At 41.5% G+C, this 26,098-nt stretch overlaps 1 protein-coding gene across 1 annotated transcript in view; it reads right to left on the bottom strand.

Moving 5' to 3' along the window:
* The window catches only part of itgav (integrin, alpha V), a 52,847-nt gene that overhangs the window by 7,305 nt on the left and 19,444 nt on the right, over positions 1–26,098 (bottom strand). The window contains exons 7-28 of the mRNA XM_084023624.1: positions 24,901–25,023; positions 18,560–18,604; positions 17,719–17,762; positions 17,586–17,642; positions 16,394–16,446; positions 15,705–15,780; positions 14,521–14,650; positions 13,897–13,994; positions 13,192–13,285; positions 13,016–13,061; positions 12,559–12,666; positions 11,973–12,028; positions 11,660–11,814; positions 10,541–10,678; positions 10,330–10,397; positions 9,650–9,794; positions 9,145–9,237; positions 7,876–7,955; positions 5,553–5,633; positions 4,012–4,117; positions 3,715–3,873; positions 2,934–3,062 (exon numbers count right to left, since the gene is read on the bottom strand). Of these exons, the coding sequence (XP_083879750.1) occupies positions 2,934–3,062; positions 3,715–3,873; positions 4,012–4,117; positions 5,553–5,633; positions 7,876–7,955; positions 9,145–9,237; positions 9,650–9,794; positions 10,330–10,397; positions 10,541–10,678; positions 11,660–11,814; positions 11,973–12,028; positions 12,559–12,666; positions 13,016–13,061; positions 13,192–13,285; positions 13,897–13,994; positions 14,521–14,650; positions 15,705–15,780; positions 16,394–16,446; positions 17,586–17,642; positions 17,719–17,762; positions 18,560–18,604; positions 24,901–25,023 (2,084 nt within the window). The remainder of the gene's footprint in view (positions 1–2,933; positions 3,063–3,714; positions 3,874–4,011; positions 4,118–5,552; positions 5,634–7,875; positions 7,956–9,144; positions 9,238–9,649; positions 9,795–10,329; positions 10,398–10,540; positions 10,679–11,659; positions 11,815–11,972; positions 12,029–12,558; positions 12,667–13,015; positions 13,062–13,191; positions 13,286–13,896; positions 13,995–14,520; positions 14,651–15,704; positions 15,781–16,393; positions 16,447–17,585; positions 17,643–17,718; positions 17,763–18,559; positions 18,605–24,900; positions 25,024–26,098) is intronic.

Raw genomic sequence — 26,098 nt, 5'->3', positions numbered from 1 at the left:
GTGCCAGAGGACCTCAGGGTCCGTGAGGGTTGATATAATAGGAGTAGGTCAGATAAATAAGAGGGCCCAAGACCATTAAGACATTTAAAAACAAGTAAAAGAATCTTAAAATCGATCCTGAAACGGACAGGGAGCCAATGCAGCGACTTTAAAACTGGTGTAATGTGCTCCCGCCCTCTGGTCCTCGTCAGCACGCGTGCGGCTGAGTTTTGTAGCAGTTGGAGAGTATGGATGCTCTTTTTAGGAAGACCAGAGAGCAGGGCATTACAATAGTCTAGACGACTGGAAATAAAAGCATGCATCAGCACCTCTGTACTGGCCTGTGAGAGAAACGGGCGGACTCTGGCTATATTCTTCAGGTGGTAAAAACCTACCTTTGTTACATTTTTAATGTGTGGAATAAAACTGAGCTCAGAGTCTAAAATCACGCCCAGGTTTCTCAGAGATTTCGATGATTTAAAATTATTTAATTTTGGTAAAAGTTTCTCTCTCTGGCCTTCAGGACCTATGACTAAAACCTCTGTTTTGTCCTGGTTGAGTTGTAGAAAGTTTGCTGCCATCCATGACTGGATATCTAAAATGGAATTAAAAAGGGCATCTAAAGGCCCTGTGTCATCAGGAGACACAGCGATGTACAGTTGTGTATCGTCAGCATAGCTGTGGAAGCTGATGCCGTGCCTCCTGATGACATCACCCAGGGGAAGCATGTAGAGATTAAAAAGGGTTGGGCCTAAAATTGACCCCTGGGGAACCCCGCACTTAAGGTTGTGTGTTTTGGAGGAACAGGTATCCAGACTTACGAAGAAGCTACGGTCAGTGAGGTAAGAGGAGAACCAATTTAAAACTGCACCAGAGAGACCAACCAGGTTCCTCAAACGGTTTATTAAAATGTGATGGTCCACTGTATCAAAGGCGGCGGTTAGATCTAGCAGAACCAAGACTGTGAGTTTATGATTATCTAAATTGAACCTGATGTCATTTAAAATCTTTAAAAGGGCTGTCTCTGTGCTGTGGTTTGTCCTAAAACCAGACTGATACTTCTCCAATGTATTGTTCAAATATAAAAAGTTATTTATCTGTGTAAAAACCAGTTTTTCTAGAATTTTGCTTAAAAATGGTAAGTTGGATACTGGACGGTAATTATTAAAAATGGTGGGGTCTATGCCACTCTTCTTCAGTAGGGGCTTCACCACCGCCGTTTTAAAGGATGTGGGGAAGACACCCGTCTGAAGAGAGCAGTTCACCATATATAAAAGCTGTTCCTCAAAAACATCATAAAATGTTTTAAAAAAGCGTGTGGGAATTGGGTCTAAAAGGCAGGTTGTGGGCTTCACTTGGGAGAAGACTCGACCAAGTGTCCTTGCGTCAACCAGGGCAAAAGAGTCCAGAGTCTCCTCAGGTGGAAGCATTGATCCAGGAATGTCGGAGGTTGAGATTTGGTGAGATAAAAGACTGGATCTAATGTTATCGATTTTACTTCTGAAGTGGTCAGCAAACGCCTCACAAACGGAGTCTGTTGGTGTTATTGGTGACCTGTTCCGGTCACCGTTGGTTAAAAACTCAATTGTGGAGAATAAAAACTTGGGGTTATTTTTATTTTCGGATATTAGATTTTTGAAATGTGAAATTCTTGCCAGTTTGATGGTTTTATTGTATGTTTTGAGGTGTTGACGAAATATGTTGTAGTGTACTGTCAGCTTTGATTTTCTCCATCTCCTCTCAGCACTCCTGCACGTTCTTTTCAGTTTTTTGATTTCTTCATTTCTCCATGGTGGCATTGGTCTTGTTTTTATAGTTTTAGTTAAAAGAGGAGCCACTGAGTCAAGTGTTGACCTTAGTTTGTGGATAAAATTGTCAATGATAAAATCACATGGTGCCGGTAAAATTTGTGCAGGAGTGTTCTTTAAAATCTGGATAAAATTTGCTGCCACTTCAGAAGTAAGATGGCGTTTCCTCACTGTTCTCACAGGGTCCTCCAGCTGGTTAAAACTGGTGATATTAAAAAACACACAAAAATGGTCTGACACGGCCAGATCCACGACAGAGGGCGCACCCACAGACAGGCCATAGGTTATGACCAGGTCCAGGGTGCGCCCCCTGTCGTGGGTCGGCTGGCAGACATGCTGTTTAAAATCCAAGCAGTGAAGGAGGTTTAAAAATTCTCTAGATGCTAGGTCTGAGGTCTTATCGATGTGTAGATTAAAATCACCAGTTATTAAAATCCTATCATAGTTAGCGTGAATGATGGTTAAAAATTCTGAGAAGTCGCTGATAAAAGCAGTAGGGTGCTGGGGTGGTCTGTAAACAGTCACACAAAGAATAGGAGGGCTGCTAAAAACAAAGGCGTGGTATTCAAATGATAAATAGTTGTTAAAAGGAGCTTCCTTTGGCGATAATGTTGACCTTGTGATCGAGGCAGTTCCCCCTCCTTTCCTGCCCACCCTTGTTGAAAATAAAAAGTTAAAATCTGGAGGACAGGTCTCTGTGAGAACAACACGTGCGTCAGTGCCGAGCCATGTCTCAGTAAGGAGAATACCATCTAATTTTCTGTCTAAAATTACATCATTTATAATAAAAGATTTGTTAGACAGCGAGCGCACATTTAGTAGGGCCATCTTGATGTCTTCATTGATTGTGCGCTCAGTATGTCTCTTTATGGGGACATTAAAACAATCAGTCGGTCTTAAAGCAGTCCTGGGTTGATGTCTGTGAGTGATTAGTGTTTCAATGTGATGGATGTCCTGTGGTTCTGATGGGGGTGGTGATGGGTGGATGTGTGGGCTATGTATGGTGCAGGGAGTGGGGGGTGAGTGTGGGTGGGAGGGACAGCGTGGGGCAGAGTGTCCGTGTGTTAGTCAAGAGGTGGATGTGGTGCATGAGCGGATGGTCAGGTCAATGTTCACATGAATGTGTGTGTGTGTGTGTGTGTGTACCAGTGTTTGCAGATCAGTCTGTGTGTCTCTTGACTCCAGGTCTCTCTTCTTGCGGATCTGGTTTCGGTTCAGTCCTTCAGTATCTCTGGGTGGAACCCCGCTGGTGTTCTTCCCCGAGAACAATGGGTTCTGAAAGACACGCACACATGCACGCACGCACGCACGCACGCACACACACACACACACACACACACACACACACTCACATTTATTGACATGACGTTTTCATCGCCCCTGCCTTTAAGTCAACAATTTTTTTGTTAGACTAAAATTTAGTTTCAAAAATATAAACTTTCAGAAAACACTAATAGAAAACTTCCAATATCTGATGACTAAACAAGACTAGTATGGTTTCGGTTTCCTACTGAAATAAGAGCGAAAAGCATGGAAATAGGTTAATTGATTATGATGAAAACTAAAAAAGGACATTTGACACAGGAGTCTGCTCTGTTCACATTTTAGAGAATGTATCGTAACTAATATCTTCATTAATGATGTATTATTTCAACCAATCACTATCCACTAATAATCAGACTTTCATAACTAATATCTCAGTTCATCTCTCATGCACAAGTTGAAGGCACTGATGCTGAAGTTTTCATGTGAAAGACAAATTGATTGACCTGCAGCTGTGAAGACCTGCCACAGCTGATTGTAGCCACTCATAAAGTATTTAAATATACCTGTAGTGATACCTTTATTTGTATGTATCGGCTTGATATCAGCAGAATGCAATTCAATTCCTTCCTGTTCATCAGTAGTTAGTTTGTGTCTTTCTCACCGACACGTTGAGTGGGTTGATCTCCATGTCCGTGGTACAGTTAATTGGTCCATCGGTATCGAAGCTGGTGATGTAGAGTAGCGAGCCGTTCTTATACCGGTATGGCCATTCCACCTCCAGCGACGCCTTACTGATAGTACTGGGCCCGCTGTTCAGGAGCTGAGAGAACAATCCCATTACTGATTATTGGTTCAAATGATCAAGTGCTGAATTGCTATTACTTCTTCCTGCTAATAAATGTAACTGCTGCACAAAGAAAGCTGTATATAGATGTAGATATGTACGTAGAGTGCATACCTCATAGATGTGTACTATCTGAGGTCCAATGTCGTCTGCGACCACAGGAGGCTCTTTAGGTTTCCAGTTGGCGATGGGAAGCAGCACCTGACCGGGTGACGACGTCCTGGGAACACACACGAACACACACATATATAAATCTAAAACAATAAATCATTCCCCACTGATGTGCGGTCTTGTGTTTCCTCCTTCATGTTCGGGTCCTCTAGAGGCCTGGGAGCCTGAGGGTTCTTCAGTATCTTAGCTGTATCTAGGACTGCGCTCTTCTGGACGGAGAACTTGGATGTTCATCCTGGACTCTGCTGGGGCCCCTGTCCTGTTTGGGGTTTACAGCCCCGAGTGCTCAGATTACCACCAGTACCACTGATGACTTTACTCTCCACATCTTCTCCAGCCCTTGGTATTTTTTCGAGCTTGTCATGTTCTTCCTGATGTTGATGTTCCTTGGGATAGCTGCATCTATTCTACTGCTGTCCTCTGTTGTTGGTCCACCACCCTGATGACCGGCAGTGTGCGAGTGTTTATGGCTCTGATCTTGTTCTTTCCATTCAGCTGACTTTTCAGGACATTACTCTGTGTATTTGGCTGATTTTCTTGTGGCCTCTTCATGGTTTCCATTTGCTGGCAGGACTCCAAGGTATTTGTAGCTGTCTGCTATGTTGCCTTCTGGAACTTCATCCCCTTCAGTGGTGATCATCTTGCCTCTCTTTGATACCGTCCGACCACACTTATCTAGCCCGAATGACATCCCAATGTGAGTCGATGTCACACTCATTCCTAGCAGCTTGATGTCATCCTTGTAGGAGGTGGCTGAAGGTTACTCCACTTCTGAACCAGTATCTGTAGTCACTCTGAGTGATGAACTGTCTGAAGGGGTTCAGGCCTGTGTAGGACAGCAGGGACAGAGATCTCCTTGGAAAATGCCACACTTGATGGTAACTTTGTGTGCAATTACCTTTGATCTTGATCCCATTGAGTTCTGGACGAAGGCCGTTAGTGTCCTGTTGATGTTGTACTGTTCCCAACATTCCAGTGTCCATGTGTGACATCAGGCCATAGGCTTTCTTGTGATCAATCCAGGCACAGGTTGGTCTGTCTGGTCTTACAGGCTCCAGTGACTGATTTGTCAACTAGTAGCTGGTTTTTGGCTCCTCTGGTGTTACTACTAACTCCTTTCTTGTCCCCGCTAATGTATTGATCCACGTGCCTACTCATCTTAGCTGCAATGATGCCTGACAGCAGCGTCCATGTTGTGCAGAGTCAGGTTATATATATGCTTATTTTAAAGTGTGTGTGTGTGTGTGTGTGTGTGTTTGTGTGTGTGTGTGTGTTTGTGTGTGTGTGTGTGTGTGTGTGTGTGTGTGTGTGTGTGTGTGTGTGTGTGTGTGTGTGTGTGTTTGTGTGTGTGTGTGTGTGTTTGTGTGTGTGTGTGTGTGTGTGTGTGTGTGTGTGTGTGTGTGTGTGTGTGTGTGTGTGTGTGTGTGTGTGTTTGTGTGTGTGTTTGTGTGTGTGTATGTGTGTGTGTGTGTTTGTGTGCGTACCCTCTGATGGAGACTTTAGCGAGGACAGCCAGCTGGGTGATGCTGGAGACTCGAGGACTTGTGTTGTCAAACTGATTAGAGCTGAAACACAGAGGAGACATCATTAATCATCTCCTCCTGATTACAATAAAAGAACATACAAATATGTTTCAACAGAAAGTTTGAATGGGGTTGTGAGGGTCTGTTGCTGCAGTAACACAAGCAGCCACATAGTGGTGCTGCTGCTGCCGTTCACCTGAGAAAGTTATGGAGCTTCACGGCTTCTATTCAGAGATCACTTTGAATAAAATGTAGAAATATTTCACATGTGTGACTTTGATGTAAAGATGTTTGAAACCGTTAGACTGTTTTTAATAATCCTAAAACAGCTGTGAACAAATACAGATTTTGTTTAATACACAAAAATACTCAAACAGATGAGGACAGGCAGATTATTTTGGGTTCAAATCAACAGAGCAGTCATTAGGCAGAATAAAATGTGACTGTTTCTAAAATCATATCAAATTATTTTGACTCACAGAACGTCATCATGCTAACTTCAGCCGAATGAACGATTGACTTAGCTGACTCAAAAAAAAACATAAATATCTTGAAACATTAATAAATCTTCTTTCATTACATTGCTGGCATCGTGATAATCTCTGTTGTTTATTTGCACTCTGCACACTTTGTACTGCAACTGTTCATCCCTCAGGATAAATACAGTTGTATTCTATATTAGCTATATAACTACTACTGTATGTTTCACACACATTATATTGATCTAGCAGGGACTAAATCAATCAGTCGATCAACAGAAGATGGATCAGAAACAATTTAGAATGTATCATTTACATGTTTTAAGCAGAAATGCAACTTGATTCTCTGTTTGAAACTATAAATAAAAAATAACATACATGAATAAATTGTGAATAATAAATGATAAATAATTATTAGTTTAAGCACTGGTTCGATAAAAAAAATGTGTTCTTCCTGAAAACAAAGTTAAAGAGCTGCAGAAGAGTACTGTCAGACTGTAACCACACTGAAACCTGTCATTAACATGCCTCCATCCGCCACAGAAACACGAACACACATTGAGACAGAAGGACGTGAACACCGGTGTCATCTCTGAGCTGCTTCTAGTCATTTAAATGAACCGTTGGAATAAAAGCAGCTCTGCTTTAATGAATGCTGATTGAATCTTTTACAGGCTGTTCACACACAGACTCTCAGCAGCAGCTCATCAGCACACAAGCAAGTAGATCATTTCCACACATGCTTAGCCTCATTCACCAAACGTTACACAAACATTACAACATATAAATATCTATCCCATTACTTACCTATATAATAAATACACAAATGTCAATTAGGTGGTACTCTGCATGATAAATAAAGAAGAAGTATTATGGTAATTATTTTGACCCTGATAAACATGATTACTTGGAGTCCTGTGCTCTGCCCTCTTTTTAACTGTAGTTTGGCCGTTTCAGTTTCTGTGTGGGCAAACGGCTCTGCAGTCTCCTTTTATGTGGAATTGCAGGGGGTTTCTATGCTAAGAAGGATGAACAGTTAAAAGACATATTAAAGATAAAAAAGATAAAAGCCTCAGAGGATCAGCTTGCCACATAAAGGGAAACAGTGCTGACCCACCTTAAAGATCAGCCCACCTTAAGTGTTCCTGAGCCAGAGTTGTTTCATTATCAGCTGGTGGACAACAAGACAGGAATATATATATATATATATATATATATATATATATATATATATATATATATATATATATATATATATATATATATATATATATATATATATGTGTGTGTGTGTGTGTGTGTGTGTGTGTGTGTGTGTGTGTGTGTGTCAATAGAGAATATAACCTCGACGTGGTTACCATGTTGATGAGACACACTGACCATCAAATAATGTGCTGATAGGGTTAAAACCAAATATAACAATTACATAAGTGCCTCACATGCCTTTTCTTATTACTATTTGAGACAATGCTTTAAGTTTTGTAATCACAGCTCCTATGATGCTTTGGGGTTAAAAGCAGGTAAAAGTATAATGTAGCATTAGGAGCTATATTTGTTTTTAGTCAATATTAGTTTCCACATAGTCAGAGAAAACAATCAATGGATTACTGCGATACTGAAGAAAACCTCTATGGACGTCTATTCTGGATGGACAACACACAACGATGTCCTCTGGTAGTGTTTCACATCTGTGTGTTGGCATCTGTGTAACAGTTATGTTGACTCTGATTTTGAAAGATGGCTGTTCCATGAGGTACTGATGTGATCTATTGCGACAACAATGAAAAGTGTGGAATGGACTGTACCTGACTATCTGCAGGTCAAACTTCACTGACGTGTCTTCCTCCGACAGCTGGTGCACACTGAACCGCAACTCTGCCAACACCTGGCCAATCACAGCACAGGAAGAGACAGCAAAGGACCAATCAGAGAGAAGGAGCAGGCAAAACAGTTGATGATCATTTTAGGGTCCAACATTTGAGAGGTCAAAGACAAAAGAATATTATTTGAAATATTTCAACTATTTGCATTGACAAGTTTGTTAGCCTTTAATGTGATCACACCATTAGTTTTATGTGTTTATAAATAAGGACCATTTACCATTTTATACTAAGAAAATGTTGTTCAGAGTTCACCTGGACTCCCCCCTCTACTTCTCCTCCGCAAAAAATAAATCAATAAAATAAACCTAGTACTCATTGCTTGTTTGTACGTAGTGGCACTTACTTTAGTATTTTGCTCTCTGTATCGTAGCACTAATCTCTGTTGTATACCAACTACAGGTTAACTTAGCAAGTGGGCATGCTTGAAACTTGAAATCATTACTGTACTGATAGCGATATACTGTTGCACTTTCTTCCAACAAATGTACTTATTATAAGTCACTTTGGATCAAAGCGTCTGCTAAATACCCTAAATGTAAATGTAAATAATAAAAGAAAGAATATAGGAAATAAATTAACTAAGAAGGAAATAAAGAAGAATAACAAAAGAAAGCATTAGAAAAGAACAATTATTAATAAAGAAAGAAAATTAAATATATGAAACTAAAGAAAAAAAATAATTAAGAAAATAAATAAAGTATAAATATAGAAAGAAAATAAGAAAAAGAAATAATGAAACAATATGAGAAAAGAAATAAGGAAAACAACGAAAGAAAGAACATCAGAGATGCCAAATCCAAATAAATGTGTTGTTTCTGTTCACATTTGTTGACAAAATGTCAAAAATATTAGTTGAAATATTTCACACCATGAGTATTTCATTTTTCATGCTCAACATTCAGTCCTTCGTCCTGCAGGTAAAAAGTAAAAAAAAAGAAGAAAACTCCTATAAAAATCTCAGTTTAGTTTTTCCTTTCTGTTCAAACACTGTAAAAAAATATTTTTTAATTTAAGGTCTTATTACATTACAGTAGTAAGTTAAGTTCCATGTATTTTCAGAGGAACCGCTTGTCTCTTTTACAGTCAACATTGTTAGTTAAAACTCCACAAGAGTCAGATTATCTCTGAAAATGTCCTGAATGCAGCATGAGATTTAGTTCCTACAATCATGCTACTGCAGGGATCACTGACCTTGGTTCCCCCCTTCATGGGGTTTCCCAGGTCACACACCACCATCTTCGTCTGGTTCTCCTTTTTGTAAGCACAGGACAGCCTGCTGAGAGTCTGTAAAACAACAAGAACGCAGCACTCATCACCCCAGTTTTATCTGTCAAAACACCCGAGAAAAGAACTGGACTATGTTTATTCTATATCTAAATATGAATTTATTGCATTAAAAACAACACACACACGCACAGCTCTGGAAAAAAATAAGAGACTGCTCTCTTACTTATATGATTTCTCACTTATATCAGCATTTCTACACGTATGGCAGATATTCCATTCCAGTTTCTGTTGAATTCCAACACAGGCACACTACATTCTAGTTAATGAGGTACTGATTAGGTGATCATCAGAACCAAATCTTATTTAACAAGGAAAAGTATAAAAACCACAAGGACATCAAGTGACCTACAAAAGAATGGAAAGTGGTCTTTGTATTGGCGTTAGTATTGAAGACTGAAGCTGACGTTACCTGACTGCGGACAACCTCCGTGAAGTCGGCCTGTTGTGGAGGGTAGACATGGAGCTCAGCCTCGTAGGCTCCCTCTCCCTGATTCTCAGCACTGACCTCCAAAGTCAGAGCGTTATCATCGCCGATGTAGATCTGCTGACGGTCACTACGGCAAAAAACAACAAAGGTTTCATTTCTAATTTACCTTCCTGCAGTTTTGATATGAGAAAAACATATTTTGCATTATTCCCACACACACACACAAACAATAATAAATATGCCCAAAGACACCGGCAATGAAAGTAGACAGCACAAACTTGATGAACATGCAACTGATTGCACCGCTAAATTTTGATTGGCTGTTTGCAGAACACTGTTGTCATTATCTCATAGCTGTCAGAAGTGATTCTTTTAAAGAAGAAAGTAACTGTGGTCACCATGAATGGTGTTGATCATCTTCCAAATCATTACTTAGAGAAAGAAAAGATTAAACATCTTTGATATTCTTAGAAACCAAACATCTGGTAATAACACACAGGTTTAACGTGGAGTGGTTCAACAGGAAAAAATGGGCAACCGCTAGTTATTCAGAGAAGTTTTGCTTTGTTTGTCAAATTGAAAAAAACTGCTCGATGATGTGGTGAAACACTTGTTTGAGCGGCAATGTCGCCCTGGTTTAAGTGTATTATTGAGTTTCCTACCTCTTCACTGACAACCTCAGGTCAGGTTTACAGATGTTGTCATCACCACAGTCCAAAAGGATGTGAGCCTGAGGGAAGGAAGAAAGGAAGGAAGAAAGGAAGGAAGGAAGGAAGGAAGGAATAAACACAAAGGAGGAAGAAAACCACAGTGAAAAAGAGAACACTGAAAAAACAGCAGATCGGTGATAGTGAATAAAGTTGAGTGTGTTACCTGCTTGGTGACGTTGGATGGTGCCGACTTGTCGAGGATGGGAAGCAGCCCAGATTGGTCTGCAGCCCGCTGGTAATCCAGACTATACTCCATCACCACAGAGATGGGAGTGATCTTATCCCGAAACTCACGATCGTCCTAGCATAAAGAATGAATGCATCAAGTCATATTCTGTAGACGTGAAACTACATGTTCATATTTAGCTCCATGGCACATTGTGTCTACAACAGGGTTGGAAACAAGCAGCCAAGTGCTAATGAGGTATGCACATGGGTGCTTGTATTTGCTTCTCTCACCAGCCCCCAAAAAACAATGGTAATCTATTGAGTGGATTTAAAGAAAAATGTATTCATTTATATATTTCCATCACTGGTCTGCACTAATGTAATTTAAAACAAGACAGCATCCAAATAAATGCAGTAATGACATCATCATTTTTATTCCACATATTAAAGAAAGAAAGAATGAAAGAAATTAGGCAAAAAATAGAAAAAATAATAAGAGAAAAAAACAGAAAAAATAAATAAAAAAAGCAAAAGAAAATCTGAAAATAAATTGATCGAGAATAAGAAACTGTCCACCTGTTCTATAAAGTAAAATATTACATAAATAATAAAAAATAAATAAATAAAACAATGAAAAATAGGAAAAAGAAAATAAGGAAGAAAGAAAAGAAATATTAGTAATACCGGTAAATAAATATTAGTTGAAATATTTGAACTTTTTCTGTCTATTTGTGTCTTTACACTGAATTTGTATGAAATCACTCTGCATGAAAAGTGTGCTTCGCGTGAACACCGCATTAGTATTTAATTATTAATGCTCAATATTCAGACATACAGAGTCCTTCGTCCTGCAGGCAGAAAGTAAATGAAACTACTGTAAAATCTTTACAAATGTCGAACATAACACTATATAACATGCAATTTTTATATACGGTCTTATTACATTGCAGTAGTAGGTTATGTTAAGTGTATTTTCAGAGCAAGAGCTTTTTTCCTCTCCTTAATCAGGATGTGAGGTAACTGTGGTAACTGGTTCAACTTAAACTTTGTAATCTGTGGTTATTATACAGGTTCTTATTCTTTCATTCTAAAATGTGTTTCATCATTTCCTCACCCTCAAGAAGACATGCTGCTCCTCGCAGGCCGGCCCTTTTCCGTTGGACACTGTCATGTTCTTGGCATACTGAAAGGTCCGACTGTGCAGGAAGAGGACGCGTTTAGTCGACTCCTTCTGCTTCAGACGGTCCAGCATGAGATCAACACGGAAATCTGGAGGAGAAGAAGTCGAAGAGACGAGAAGTCATGAAGCTGCAGAACTTGTTACCAGTGTATGCATGACGGCTCTGTGTTAAAATTGTCTTCACATGCCATCACTAGAAAGTATGTTTGTTTATGTTAGAGAGGGAAGCCGGTGGTGTTCAACTTACTGAGAGTAGCTGGAGCTCCGCGGCCGCTGGCCTCCAGACAGTACGTCACCCTGAAGCTGGAAACCAAAAGAGTGGACACTTTACATGATAAGATGACATTAGATCATTAACTATGCAATTTATATTTTTTTGACCCCCTTACACCATTAAAAGATTTAGCCTGATTACATTTACACCTGGTATTTACATCCTGCGTCCACATTGAGATATGAGCACGCCGTCCAACAACCAAAGTTGTGAGCAATTACGTACTTATGCTAAACAAGTTAAGAGAGATGAAAAACGACAAGTGATGCAAAACCAACACAACAAGAAGCAAAACAAACACAAGATGCAAAATGAACACAATGAGACACAAAACAAGATGAAGAACTAAAAAGTGATGTGACACGACAACGAAAACGGCCACAAAGATCACAAAAAAAAGAAAACAAAGGAAACAGACAGAAAGAAAGAGAGAGAGAATGACGGGGGTGGAACTATTCCACACAATGTTTTGCAACGACTTTAAATAATGACGACAATAGATAAATACATTTATGAAGCGTATTTTACATATGTTCATGTGACATCAGTGAGAACTCACCAGGACACGAGTGTGGCGATACCAGTTAGTGTGCAGGTCTTTTCCTCTGGGTTGATGATCTGAGGCGTCAGGACTAGTGTGGCGTTCACGCTGATTACTGGACGAGCTCTGACACAGACACACACACACACACACACACAGATTGTCAGGGAAACACACAGCTCTGTAGTGAAGGGGTTAATGTGTCCTAAAAGCATCTATAAAGTCAGTAGGAGAAACCTGAATGAAAACAGCAGCTCTTTGATATCAGAGGTGGCCCACTCATTAAACTCCTCACAGACACAGCAGGGAGATACACACGCACACACGCACACACGCACACGCGCACACACACACACACACACACACACACACACACACACACACACACACACACACACACACACACACACACACACACACACACACACACACACACACACACACACACACACACACACACACACAGTATGATTACCGGTATAAAACAGCTTTGTCTGCTCCAAACACTCCCACTATTAAATCTGAAAGACAGAGACACACATCAGTTTATTTTCAGCAGCAGAAGTTAATTTATATATAATGTTTATATATATACACACTGTATATATATATATATATATATATATATATATATATAAACTGTATGTGTACCTGGATATCCGTTCTGATCTATGTCAGTATTTCCAGTCATGGAGTATCCAAAACTAGCAGGCATGTAGCTGGACGCCCATTTGCCCTGCAGGACCTGAGAGACGAGACACAACTCATTCTTCTAAATTGACAAATAATATGTTAGTAAGTCATGGTACAATTCAGACAAGTTTTAAAAAGTATTCTTTTTGTCTCTTGCTGTTGACTACCATACATATTCAATCTGAAATAAGGTCCTATGGGGGACACCACAAGGGGTGAGACTTGGCTTTTCTATGGAGATGAAACTGTACTGTTTAGATATTATGCTTAAACTGAGGACTTGCATTAAAACTTGCAGTAATCACACAATCTCTGTGAAAGCTTGATATTTCTAAATGTTATCACAACCATATTCATTTCTATACAAACAGACTCTTTTTCTGGTCAAGAATAAACATTCCATCTCACATTTTAGCCCAAATGTTGTCAATGACCTAAAAATAAAGGCCATTTTTCCATCTACATTTCCATGTCACCTGTGGACAAACTCCACCTGTTGAGAAAGATCATGTGACACGATTGAAAGCTGCACAATAGCTACTTTATAGAACAGGTGGACAGACACAAAGTCCTGTTAAGGCTGATTGAATGTCTGTGCAGGAATTTGGTCATAAACCAAAGTATTAGACACATGTTGACCAAAGTGGGGATTTTGATATTTACCTGTGAAGGTGAAGAGTCCGGCCCCTTAGGGCGACCATTGTGGATGTAGACCAGGCCGTGATGGTCGGGGCCTCCGTATGGAGCAGAGATGGCCACATCTGGAGAGAGAAACAAGATTAGGCTTGTGCCAGGCGGCAACCTCTGCCTCTGAAAAGTGAAGGCATGTGCCTTAAACTTGCATTCTCTCTACTGGCCATCAGGGGGCAAATCCTCTGGTTGCAAAAAGAAATGATCCTACTTCTTATTTGATTCTCTCAGTAAACATTAAAAACATGAGATTATGGTCTCGAACACGAGTACTTGTTGACGTTAAACCTTTCAAAAACCACATTTTCACTGTGGTCAAACAAAATGTTATCTCCCAAACACACCTGTATTAATGTGGCTGTCTAGTAGTCTGTCCGTTTCACTTCAGGGAGATTCCCCTCACTCACTAATCAATACATAGGCCTAAAACACTGTTGTTTTCTTTCCATGGAGACAATATGCCCCCCGGCATCAGGTATTGGCAATCTATCAGCATATTGATAGGACGATCCAACTATGAAGAACATCGTCCAACTCTACATGAGATGTGAGGTGAAGCAGGAATGATCAGGTGTCGGGTGAGGTGGTCTGTCTCACCGTTGTATCCGTCCATGTCCAGGTCTCCCAGTGCTGTGATGGCAGAGCCGTATCTTGCATAAACCTCAGACCCTGTGAGCATCTGAGGTGGGTGGAAGGAAAATCCACCACGACCCAGGTACACTGAGACCTGGAGAACACACACACATCCCATCAGTCGTAGTAAATACGGAGGCTAAATTATTACTTGACTGCTAACATTTTGATGAATACTCTGTGAACAGTTTACACACAGACTAGTTCTTCTCACGTTTCATGAATGAGAGCCAGTGTGTTTATCAGCGAGGTTAGCGGGGACCACGATCATTCATCAGAAATGTGTACGAAACAACACAGCAGTTATTCAGTTGATGTTGTAAGTCTACTGATACTAGAAAAGTATTACGATACCCTGCTGTTAAAAATGGTACAGTACCGCATTTCATTAGTAGCAATATTTTTAAGTATGACAGTGTTTGACAGAGAGTCTTTCCTATGACTTGTGTAGATGTGCGACAGAGCTGTTGTCTCCATTAGCAGAACAAATCAGCAATATTTATGTGCCTTCCATATTTACAGAGGCAGGCGTAGATTTTGTGAGTATCTACGAAATGTTTGGAGCTACTAACATTTTAACGAATGCCGAAACACGCAAATTTCCCTCTGCGAACCGTTTACTCACAGAGTTTTCTACTGTTACTGTGATGTCTTCCACATTTTAGCAGCTTTCCCTCATTAACTGAACTTCATCTGGATTTATTATCATTGAGTTTGTTTCTGTTTTGGAAGCCTCTCTCGGCCTCGCGGGCTGCAGTACCACTTTCTACCTGAACGTTACTGATGAGTGGTGGGGGTGCTGTTTTACAAAAAATAATCTTATTAAACACTGTTTTTTTTTATATAGAAATATATAATAGGACTATAATCTCTATTATTCCACTACTTTTCCTGTCATTTTACATTTTTGCATTGGTATTGCTTCAGTATCGGTATTCAGATATTTAGGCAGGGTATTGTATAAAGTCACAATTTTGATATTGTCAACACTAGTCACAAGCATGTTGACATGTTAATGTTTAATATTTTCGCATGTTCACTGTCTTCATGTACTCTGATGTTTGTCTTGTGCTGCGTGGGTGCTTGTATTCATGTGTGACCGCTAAATAATTGTAGTTTTCACAACTACACGTGTGTGCATTTCCTACCTGTCCCACCTCCCTCAGCTTTCCATCTGACCCTCTGTCCATGAAGAGAGGAGCTCCCACCAACAGATCCACCAGACTAAATGAAGCAAAAAAGAACACAAAGAAGAATCATAAAACTTCTCATAAAGGAGAGGTCTCACTCTGCTGGTGTTTTCATCTTGAACACACACAATAACATTTCTGACTAAAATCTCCTTGAGCACGATCACACATGTTGAATTTATTTCCTGCCTCATAAAAAACGTGTTAAGGATTTGTTTTGAATAATTTGAGACCTTCATTGTTTACATCGACTTGTGGTCTTCTGCTGATTTTAATTGGCACACTGCAGCGTTTTTATGACACATTACTGCCACCAGCTGTTAGCAAACTGCATGTGGCAGAAATGTGTGTCTTGTTAACCCTGTATGTCGAAGAGTTTATTGATATTTAAATGGACTAATAGAAGTCTGGACTATATCTTCAGAATTCCTTCACTGAACATAAAGTTCTTCCTAAGTTCTGAAAAATAAATCAAGATGCATCACTAAAACTTCAGCCTCAACTAGTAAAGTGGTTGAGGGTCGAAGCACCACCAGTGGGTTGCGGAGGTCAACAGATGCTTTAGAAGTCCCTTTCAATCCAGCAGCAAGAAGAAAATAACGTTACATCCTCTTTTGTGTAAATGGAGCAGACGAACACACACTTACTTATCATTGTTAATATCAGTAGCAGCCACCGAATGTCCAAAATAGGCTGCCATCTAGAAGACAGAGAGGAGGGAGGGATGAAATAATGAAGTCATTATTACAGCTTAGTAAATTCTAAAACGTAAAACTCAAATGAATGAAGACACATTAGCTTATATTCCGATATATTCTTAAAAGACACATGAGAACATCAACTTGACTGACTGTTATCTCAGCAGGAAGGAGAGGGGTCTATACTTAAAACAATAGATATTTAGAAGGTTAAAGCAGCTATATATAGAGAGAATATTAAGTAATATCACACATGACTCTATATATATATATATATATATATATATATATATACACACACACACACACACACACACACAAATAACTTGTAACACAATATTCAAAAGTCTTGTTTATTTACAGTTATAGTGTACTGAAGCAAAAAGCCAAACGTTTTGTGATTGACCTTGTGGTCAGCAACAAAGCCTCATAACATTTGTGTTAAAACTCTCAGTCTCTGAACTGCTGATGTTGGTTGTGTTGATTCGAGCTCATGACTTATAAAATTAGATTAGTGACCGAGTCATTTTCCAAGTCACAAAACCCAAACCCCAGTGACTAACAGGAGATGGGCCTCATGACATCAGGGGTGAGAGAAAAGAAGAATAAAATGGAAGATGGAAAGACTGAAGCTTTAAGGACACAAGGGAGACCGAAAAACAGGAAAGAGACATTGATAGACAGCTGTGAAGTGACAGAGCAGAGCAGAGAGAGAGAGAGAGGAACAGGAAACTGTTAAGACATGTTGGTGGGGTTAGAGGAAGTGAGGAGGAACTTTGTCATTGTCTGCTGATGGTATTTCCTACCTGTTTCCTCTCTCTCTCTCTCTCTCTCTCTCTCTCTCTCTCTCTCTCTGTTTTGATTAATTTAGCTTTCTCCAAACAGCTTGCTTCTTCAGCTCCAAAACAAACAGCTTTTTGGTGCCGGATCCTAATTTGATGCTCTTAATAACGTTTCGGGGGCCTTTTGGCCAACTAAGACAACAGCTGTACTTCAAAACGGATGCTTTCAATGTGTTTGGACCTTTATGCAAATAGATTTTGTTTCCACCTCTGGTTGTTTTATTAGCTCCGTGACAGAATAGTCTGATTGAGCTAAATATCTCTGTACTGTACTTTATATCCAGAGTCCTCCAGCTCACCTGTGTTCCTGTGTGGTTCACCATGGACTCCATGTTGTTACCGTTGAAGATGTTAACCTGGAGCATCAAACACAACACAGGAAGTCAGCTGTGCTTTACACCAATACTGTGAGGATCCATAATGAACACTTACATAACCCAGCGCCTTGTTTCCACGAGGTACTCCGGTCACGTAATCTGTGGACGAGAGAAAATCAGTGACTGATTCAGTCAGCATCTAAGCATCTATTTTCATTCATTATATGCTCATCTTTATAATATTCATTATTCATTTCATTTCATATTTCATTCATTTGGTCATTAAAGTGAATATGAAAATTGTGGAAAATGCCCAAAAGGTGATCAGATGTTTGTTGTCAAAAACAGTTCACTGTGATGTTCAGACGAGGACAAAAAGGAAATCTTCACATTTGAGAAGATGGAAACATCACATATTTGGCATTTTTGCATGATAAATAACCAATATTAGCAATGGATCATAAAACTCAGATCGCGTCATGGTTTTCAGTCACGGATCGGATCAGCAGAAAAGTAGGAAACAAAAATGACTTTTAGAGATGCAATGATGATGTTTGCCAATCATCAATGAACCATATTAGCTGAAACAGATGGTTTGTTGTTGTTGTGTTATGGCAGCCGGCATACAAACCTCCAAACTATTACATTTCACCACCATCCCGAAAAATTATTTGAACCATACTGAGATCAGTGTATCACCAGCAGTAATTAACCGCAGTTCACGTCCATACAGATTATGGATTAACTACGGCCAATTGCAGATTAATTTACTGCCGTTCAATTGATCAAATAATTGGCTGATTGTAGGTTTACATGGAGCATTTTATTGAACAATATTCAGAAAAACTGCCCAATTTGACTATAAAAAATGTACAGTTGTGTTCCTTTGAGATGGTGGTGGTGGCTAATAACCAGGGTGGTCTGTTCTATAACCTGGAGTGTTATAAAGTTTGTACCTTCTTTTCCATCATCGTTGAAGTCTCCCACTGTCACAGAGTACCCTGTAGACACAGACAGACTCAGCAAAACTATAAACACTGACAGTTCTCACCATTGTTGAGATTTGAATTATATCAAGTCACCAGCTGTGTGTTCAGGATTTTATTAATAAATATATACATTTACCACAACGATATTAGGGCTATTGTAGGTAAAACCCTCATAATAATTACGGTCACAGTTTCATCATGAACCGTGCTGGGGTTCGAGTCTGCCTAAAGGGTTCAACTCAGTGTGGGAGGATCTTCTCCGGCTTGAAAAGGCCCCATGTGAAGGTGTCTCCAGGTCGTGAGCTCTTCAGCATATAGGACGATATATATATATATATATATATATATATATATATATATACACACACACACACTCACCGGCCACTTTATTAGGTACACCTGTCCAACTGCTCGTTAACACAAATTTCTAATCAGCCAATCACATGGCAGCAACTCAATGCATTTAGGCATGTAGACATGGTCAAGACGATCTGCTGCAGTTCAAACTGAGCATCAGAATGGGGAAGAAAGGTGATTTAAGTGACTTTGAACGTGGCATGGTTGTTGGTGCCAGACGGGCTGGTCTGAGTATTTCAGAAACTGCTGATCTACTGGGATTTTCACGCACAACCATCTCTAGGGTTTACAGATAATGGTCCGGAGAAGAGAAAATATCCAGTGAGCGGCAGTTCTGTGGGCGCAAATGCCTTGTTGATGCCAGAGGTCAGAGGAGAATGGCCAGACTGGTTCGAGCTGATAGAAAGGCAACAGTAACTCAAATAACCACTCGTTACAACCGAGGTATGCAGAAGAGCATCTCTGAACGCACAACACGTTGAACCTTGAGGCGGATGGGCTACAGCAGCAGAAGACCACACCGGGTGCCACTCCTGTCAGCTAAGAACAGGAAACTGAGGCTACAATTCGCACAGGCTCACCAAAATTGGACAATAGAAGATTGGAAAAACATTGCCTGGTCTGATGAGTCTTGATTTCTGCTGCGACATTCGGATGGTAGGGTCAGAATTTGGCGTCAACAACATGAAAGCATGGATCCATCCTGCCTTGTATCAACGGTTCAGGCTGGTGGTGGTGGTGTAATTTACATTTACATTTACATTTAGGTCATTTAGCAGACGCTTTTGTCCAAAGCAAAGCGACTTACAATAAGTACATTTGTCAAAAGAAGGAAACAAAGAAACCACGACGTATCATTGCCGATGCAGTAAGAGCTAAAAATAGAACAAGTGTTAGGTCCTCATCTGAGTAAAGTAGTACTTCAAGAGCAACAGTGCTACGATATGAGTGCTATAGGTAAGGTATTTTTTTATTTTTTTTTGCGGGGGGGGGGGGGGGGGGGGGCGGGGGTGTCGAGGGAGGGTGTTAGTGGGTCATGCTATGTAGAGTCGAGGTGAAGTCTGAACAGGTGAGTCTTGAGCCTTTTTCGGAAGATGGCAAATGACTCTGCTGTCCTGACATTGGTCGGGAGTTCGTTCCACCACTGAGGCGCCACAACAGGGAAGAGTCTGGACTTTGCTGAGCGACATTTGTTTGATTTCAGCGATGGTGGTACCAGCCGGCAAGCTGAAGTAGAGGAGCGGAGTGCTCGCTTCGGGGCATGAGGTTTGACCAGTGTTTGAAGGTAGGCAGGTGCCGTTCCATTGATGGCCCTGAAGGCCAGTGTCATCGTCTTGAATTGGATGCGTGCTGCAACAGGGAGCCAGTGGAGGTCACGGAGGAGGGGGGTCACGTGGGAGAATTTGGGTAGATTGAAGATAAGGCGTGCTGCAGTGTTCTGGATACGCTGCAATGGTTTAATCGCATAGGCCGGGAGTCCGGCCAGGAGAGAGTTGCAGTAGTCAAGGCGGGAGATGACCAGTGCTTGGACCAAGAGCTGCGTTGCATCCTTTGTGAGGAAGGTCCGAATCCTGCGGATATTGTAGAGGGCAAATCTGCAGGATCGGGCCACAGCAGTGATGTTGGGGGTGCAGGATAGTTGGTCATCGAGGATTACACCCAGGTTCCTCGCAGTTGAGGAAGGAAATACTGTGATGCCCTCAACAGTGACCGACAGGTCCATGCGAGGGCAGTCTTTCCCTGGGATGAAGAGGAGTTCGGTTTTATTCAGGTTAAGCTTGAGGTGATGTGCAGTTGTCCAGACAGAGATGTCAGCCAGACAGTCCGAGATGCGAGTTGCAATGTGAGCGTCAGAGGACGGGGGAAAAGAGAGGAACAGCTGGGTGTCATCAGCGTAGCAATGGTAGGAGAATCCATGCGATGTGATAACAGAACCTAGTGATCTGGTGTATAGTGAGAACAGAAGCGGTCCTAATACTGAGCCTTGAGGGACACCCGTGTCCAGAGAGCAGGGTTTGGACATAGAGCCATTCCATGTGACCTGAAAGGTGCGGTTTGTCAGGTATGATGTAAACCAGGTGAGAGCAGAGTCGGTTATGCCAAGTTCAGCCAGAGTGGAGAGGAGAATTTGGTGGTTGACTGTGTCGAATGCAGCAGATAGGTCAAGGAGAATGAGAACGGAGGAGTTGGATGATGTTTTGGCGTTTCGCAGGGACTCGGTCACCGTGAGGAGGGCCGTCTCAGTGGAGTGGGCAGTCCTGAGTCCTGATTGGTTAGGGTCTAGGAGGTTCTTCCGCAAGAGATAGGATGACAGTTGGTTGTAGGCGGCACGTTCCAAGGTTTTAGAGAGGAATGAAAGAAGAGATACAGGTCTGTAGCTTTGGATGTCAGTAGCGTCAAGGGTGGGTTTTTTCAGGAGAGATTCACGATAGCGGTCTTAAAATCCGCTGGAATGACACCTGAGGTGAGGGAGGAGTTGATCAGGGTGGTGAGGAATGGCAAGATGTCGTGTGAGATGTCCTGGAGAAGAGAGGAGGGAATCGGGTCAAGGGAGCAGGTGGTGGCACGGTTAGATGTAACAAGTGCGTGAACGTCTTCAGAGGTGAGGGGGCTAAAGCTGGTAAGACCATCCGAGTTGAGAGTTGGGGGAGATGTCTTCTGGGAGGGAATAGGCGTGAATGAGGAGCTGATGTCATTTACTTTCTTGGTAAAGTAAGTTGCAAAGTCATCGGCAGTAAGGGAGGAGGGAGGGAGAGGGGTGAGGAGGGAAGAGAACATGGAGAAGAGTTTCCTGGGGTTGGAGGCAGAAGAGTTGATCTTTGCCAGGTAGAAGGCAGATTTAGCTGCCGAAACAGTTGAGGTGAAGTCAGAGAGGAGGAGGTGGTAGTGAGCAAGGTCCTCGTGCTGTCCCGATTTCTTCCATTTTCTCTCTGACGCTCGCAACAATGATCTGTTGGTTCGCAGAGGTTCAGACAGCCAGGGAGGGGGGGGAGATGATCGCGCCGGTCGTGAGATTGGGGGACAGAGAGTGTCCAAAGAAGAGGCGAGTGAGGACATCAGGATAGAGGAGGCTTCCTCAGTAGGCATTAAGGAGAACTGTTCCGAGGATGGGAGCGAGGAGATAACAGTTGAGGAGAGAGCGGAGGGAGTGAGGGATTTCAGGTTGCGGCGGCTGGTGACCATTCGAGGCGTAGAGGGGAGGGATGAGGTGGGCTTCATGGGGAGGGAGAAAGTCACAAAGTGGTGGTCGGACACGGTGAGCGGGGTAACAGAGAGTGCCGAGATGCCACAGGATCTTGTGAAGACAAGGTCAAGTTGGTTCCCGGCCCGGTGAGTTGGTGGAGAGGGGGAGAGTGTGAGGTCAAATGCGGAAAAGAAGTCAATGAATTCAGATGAATGCAGCTTTCCCGGGTGGATGTTGAAGTCACCGAGGATGACGAGCGGTGTGCCATCATCAGGGGAGCAGCTCAGGAGGGCATCCATCTCATCCAAAAAGTCACCAAGAGGACCGGGTGGGCGATAGATCACTATGATGTTGAGTTTGAAAGGAATGGTGACAGAGACGGCGTGAAATTCAAGCGTAGATCGGGGTAGGTGGTCGAGAGGAAGGACCTGGTAGGACCATGTGGGTGAGATGAGGAGCCCAGTTCCTCCTCCTCGCCCTGTTCGTCTTGGGGAGTGTGAAAACGAGTAGGCAGTTGAAAGGGCAGCTGGAGTGGCAGTGTTTTCTGGGGTGATCCAGGTCTCTGTGAGGGCCAGGAAGTGGAGAGTCTGCAGGGAGGCATAGGCTGAGATGGTGTCCGCCTTCTTGACTGCAGACTGGCAGTTCCACAGCCCCCCTAGTACCTCAAGTTCCTTACCGGTGGAGATTGGTGGGTAGCAGAGATTGGATGGGTTACAGCCTCGAATGAAGGGACTTCGGTAACATCTTCTCCAGTGCGATGTCCTGACTGGGATAAGACACATGGCTGCGAGGAGGGGGGGGTTGAGATGTTATACCTACCTCAATGGGCTTCCTCGACGGACTCCCACAGATAGAATCCCTGTGTCTTTGTTCAGCTGTCTTGACTCCCACAGATAGACTCCCTGTGTCTTTGTTCAGCTGTCTTCGTTCTGATGGCCCGACGCTGCAGCTGACGCTGTAGTGACAGCCTTTTAAGTGCTCAATTTACCGCAAGTACTGACTGTGGCTCCTCCTTCCCTCTAATCAAGTCTATTCACTACAGGTGAGCTGGCTCAAACAAGCTGATTGCTCACTTACCATAGACAGCTTCACAAGAAGTTCAACAACAAGCTATCAATACTAGACTAAATGTTACCACTAGCTTTACACACACAATGCCTAAACCCAAATCTACAATTAGTTTCTGACTTACCAACAAGAGACAAAGCAGCTTCCTTCCTTTCTCCAGACCAAATGTAATGGTGTGGGGGATATTTTCTTGGCACACTTTGGGCCCATTAGTACCAATTGAGCATTGTGTCAACGCCACAGCCTACCTGAGTATTGTTGCTGACCATGTCCATCCCTTTATGACCACAGTGTACCCATCTTCTGATGGCTACTTTCAGCAGGATAACGCACCGTGTCATAAAGCGTGAATCATCTCAGACTGGTTTCTTGAACATGAAAATTAGTTCACTGTACTCAAATGGCCTCCACAGTCACCAGATCTCAATCCAATAGAGCACCTTTGGGATGGGGTGGAACGGGAGATTTGCATCATGGATGTGCAGCCGACAAATCTGCAGCAACTGCGTGATGCTATCATGTCAATATGGACCAAACTCTCTGAGGAATGCTTCCAGTACCTTGTTGAATCTATGCCACGAAGGATTAAGGCAGTTCTGAAGGCAAAAGGGGGTCCAACCCCGTACTAGAAGGTGTACCTAATAAAGTGGCCGGTGAGTGTTTATATATATATATATATATATATATATATATATATATATATATATATATATATATATATATATATATATGAACATTTCACAACACCATTATACTGTTAAAATGTATTGCAATTCACAAGTTCAATTATGCTAAAAACTCTAAAAATGGGTCTTGTCAATAAATCATGTTTTTTTTAAACTTCCTACCATGACATCTTTTTAAAGATTAACCCGATAATGCAAATTCACCACAATCAACTTATTGTGTTTTAGTGTTTGTGGCATGGACTATCCTCACTGCATCAGGGGTACGCGGCAATATCCCTACCCGATTTAACTCAAATGTATCCTACAAAATGTAGTGAATGTGAATATTCTGATTTTATCATGTTGCAATATACTGTATATCACAGAATTTTTTTTCCCCCAATATAGTGCAACCCTAGAAGTAACAGACTGATGTAAGAGTAACAGTAACATCTTTCAGGAGCTTCGCCTTGCTCAGAGGCCATCCTTGCCATAATAGCAATACTGTAACGACATTCAGACGTCAGCTGGTGTTACCATGGTTCAGCACTCAACTACTACAACTAATTTATCTCAAGACATATGTTTTTGATTTGGCTTTTGGTTCATTTTAATGGTATCAGTGTTAATGCTTTGTTGTATCTGGTATTGTTGTTTTTTCGTGTTATTGTTATTTTTGTTTGGTTTTGCTGCTTTGTTCAGCACTTTGGGTTGCATCTTTGTATGAGTAAAATAAAAAAATAGTATATAAATAAAGCTACTACTGTCATTATTTGTATTATTACTACTACAATAATACAACTTGTGAGTTTTTTCTAAGAAATTTGCCACTTTAATCTCAGGAAATATTGGTATTTTTTTCTCTGAAATGTATGACTTTAATCTAAATATTACCCCACTTCCAGTGTTCTGTAATTATTATTTTTCTCCAGAAATGGCCTTCATACGCAGTTGTATCTTACAGATGCTGATGGTCAACGTTTATCTTGTCATTACTATAACTAATGAAAGTTGTGTGTGTGTGTGGTTACCCAGGTAACTGTCGTCGTACTGAGCGCTGGCCGACTTGGTGGTGAGGGTGTTTCCGTACTGAGTAACATAATTTTGATCAAGGCGGGTGAAAATCTCAGAGACGTCATCAGAGATCAGTTGACCTGAAGAGAGAGAATGTTAAAGAACAAGAAGAGAGAACATTAGGAGGAACATCGGAGAATAAAGAACATACGACTTCATACGCAAGTTTGTTTACAAGCTTTTGGTTTAGAAAAACACATAGAACATGTAATTAAAGGAGCCACAGAGACGCAGTGTTAACAAGTGTATAATCAGAACCAGAGGGGTGTGTGTGTGTGTGTGTGTGTGTGTGTGTGTGTGTGTGTGTGTGTGTGTGTGTGGCGCTGGTTGTGTTGTTGTGAGTGTTGACTCAACAGGAAACTATAATTAGGCCAACACACCCCAGAAAGAGAGACAGAAAACATGTGTGACTGACTCAGGTTATAAACACACACACACACACACACACACACACACACACACACACACACACACACACACACACACACACACACACACACACACACACACACACACACACACACACACACACACACACACACACACACACACACACACACACACACCTGGCTGGACTTTATCTGCTTATTAAACTCTTAAGGCGGTGATGATGATGCATGTTGCAGTCCACAGTGAGATGTCATTAACTTACACAGGGAACTAGCTAACGGCATTTTTTAAATGGAACAAAAACATGATTGGTTGATGCTGAAAAAAGCAGCTCAATTTGATTCGTAGCATGTCACACCTGTCATGCAGTGTCAAGTATAATCTATATTATTATATAATTTTACACTGTGCGCATGAGTGCCGGAGGCAGTCAATCAGTGGAACAGCATGTGTGTTTTATAGATTAGCGTCGTCAAAAACGCCTTTGGGATTTTTCTTTGGTATAGATACTGTTTTCCACCAGATATAGAAGATGTCCATCCACTGTAACTTAGTCCATTTAGTTGCATTCGTACAATGAGTAGAAAGAAGAAACTTAACCCAGTCAAACAAAAGGCATGGCGTCTAGATGATCCATATTCTTTGTGATTTTGGTGCTCACGTGACAGCATTACTACAGAACGGTCACTTTCTGACACCAGTTCGGCTCCACAAAATCTAATTCAAAAAAAGGTTGACATGGATGGATTAAAAATACAGATTGGT

Source organism: Eutrigla gurnardus (genome assembly GCF_963514095.1).
Source record: "Eutrigla gurnardus genome assembly, chromosome: 12".
Taxonomy (NCBI): domain Eukaryota; kingdom Metazoa; phylum Chordata; class Actinopteri; order Perciformes; family Triglidae; genus Eutrigla; species Eutrigla gurnardus.
Note: the sequence above shows the minus strand (reverse complement) of the source record. Positions and strands in the feature narration are given on the sequence as shown.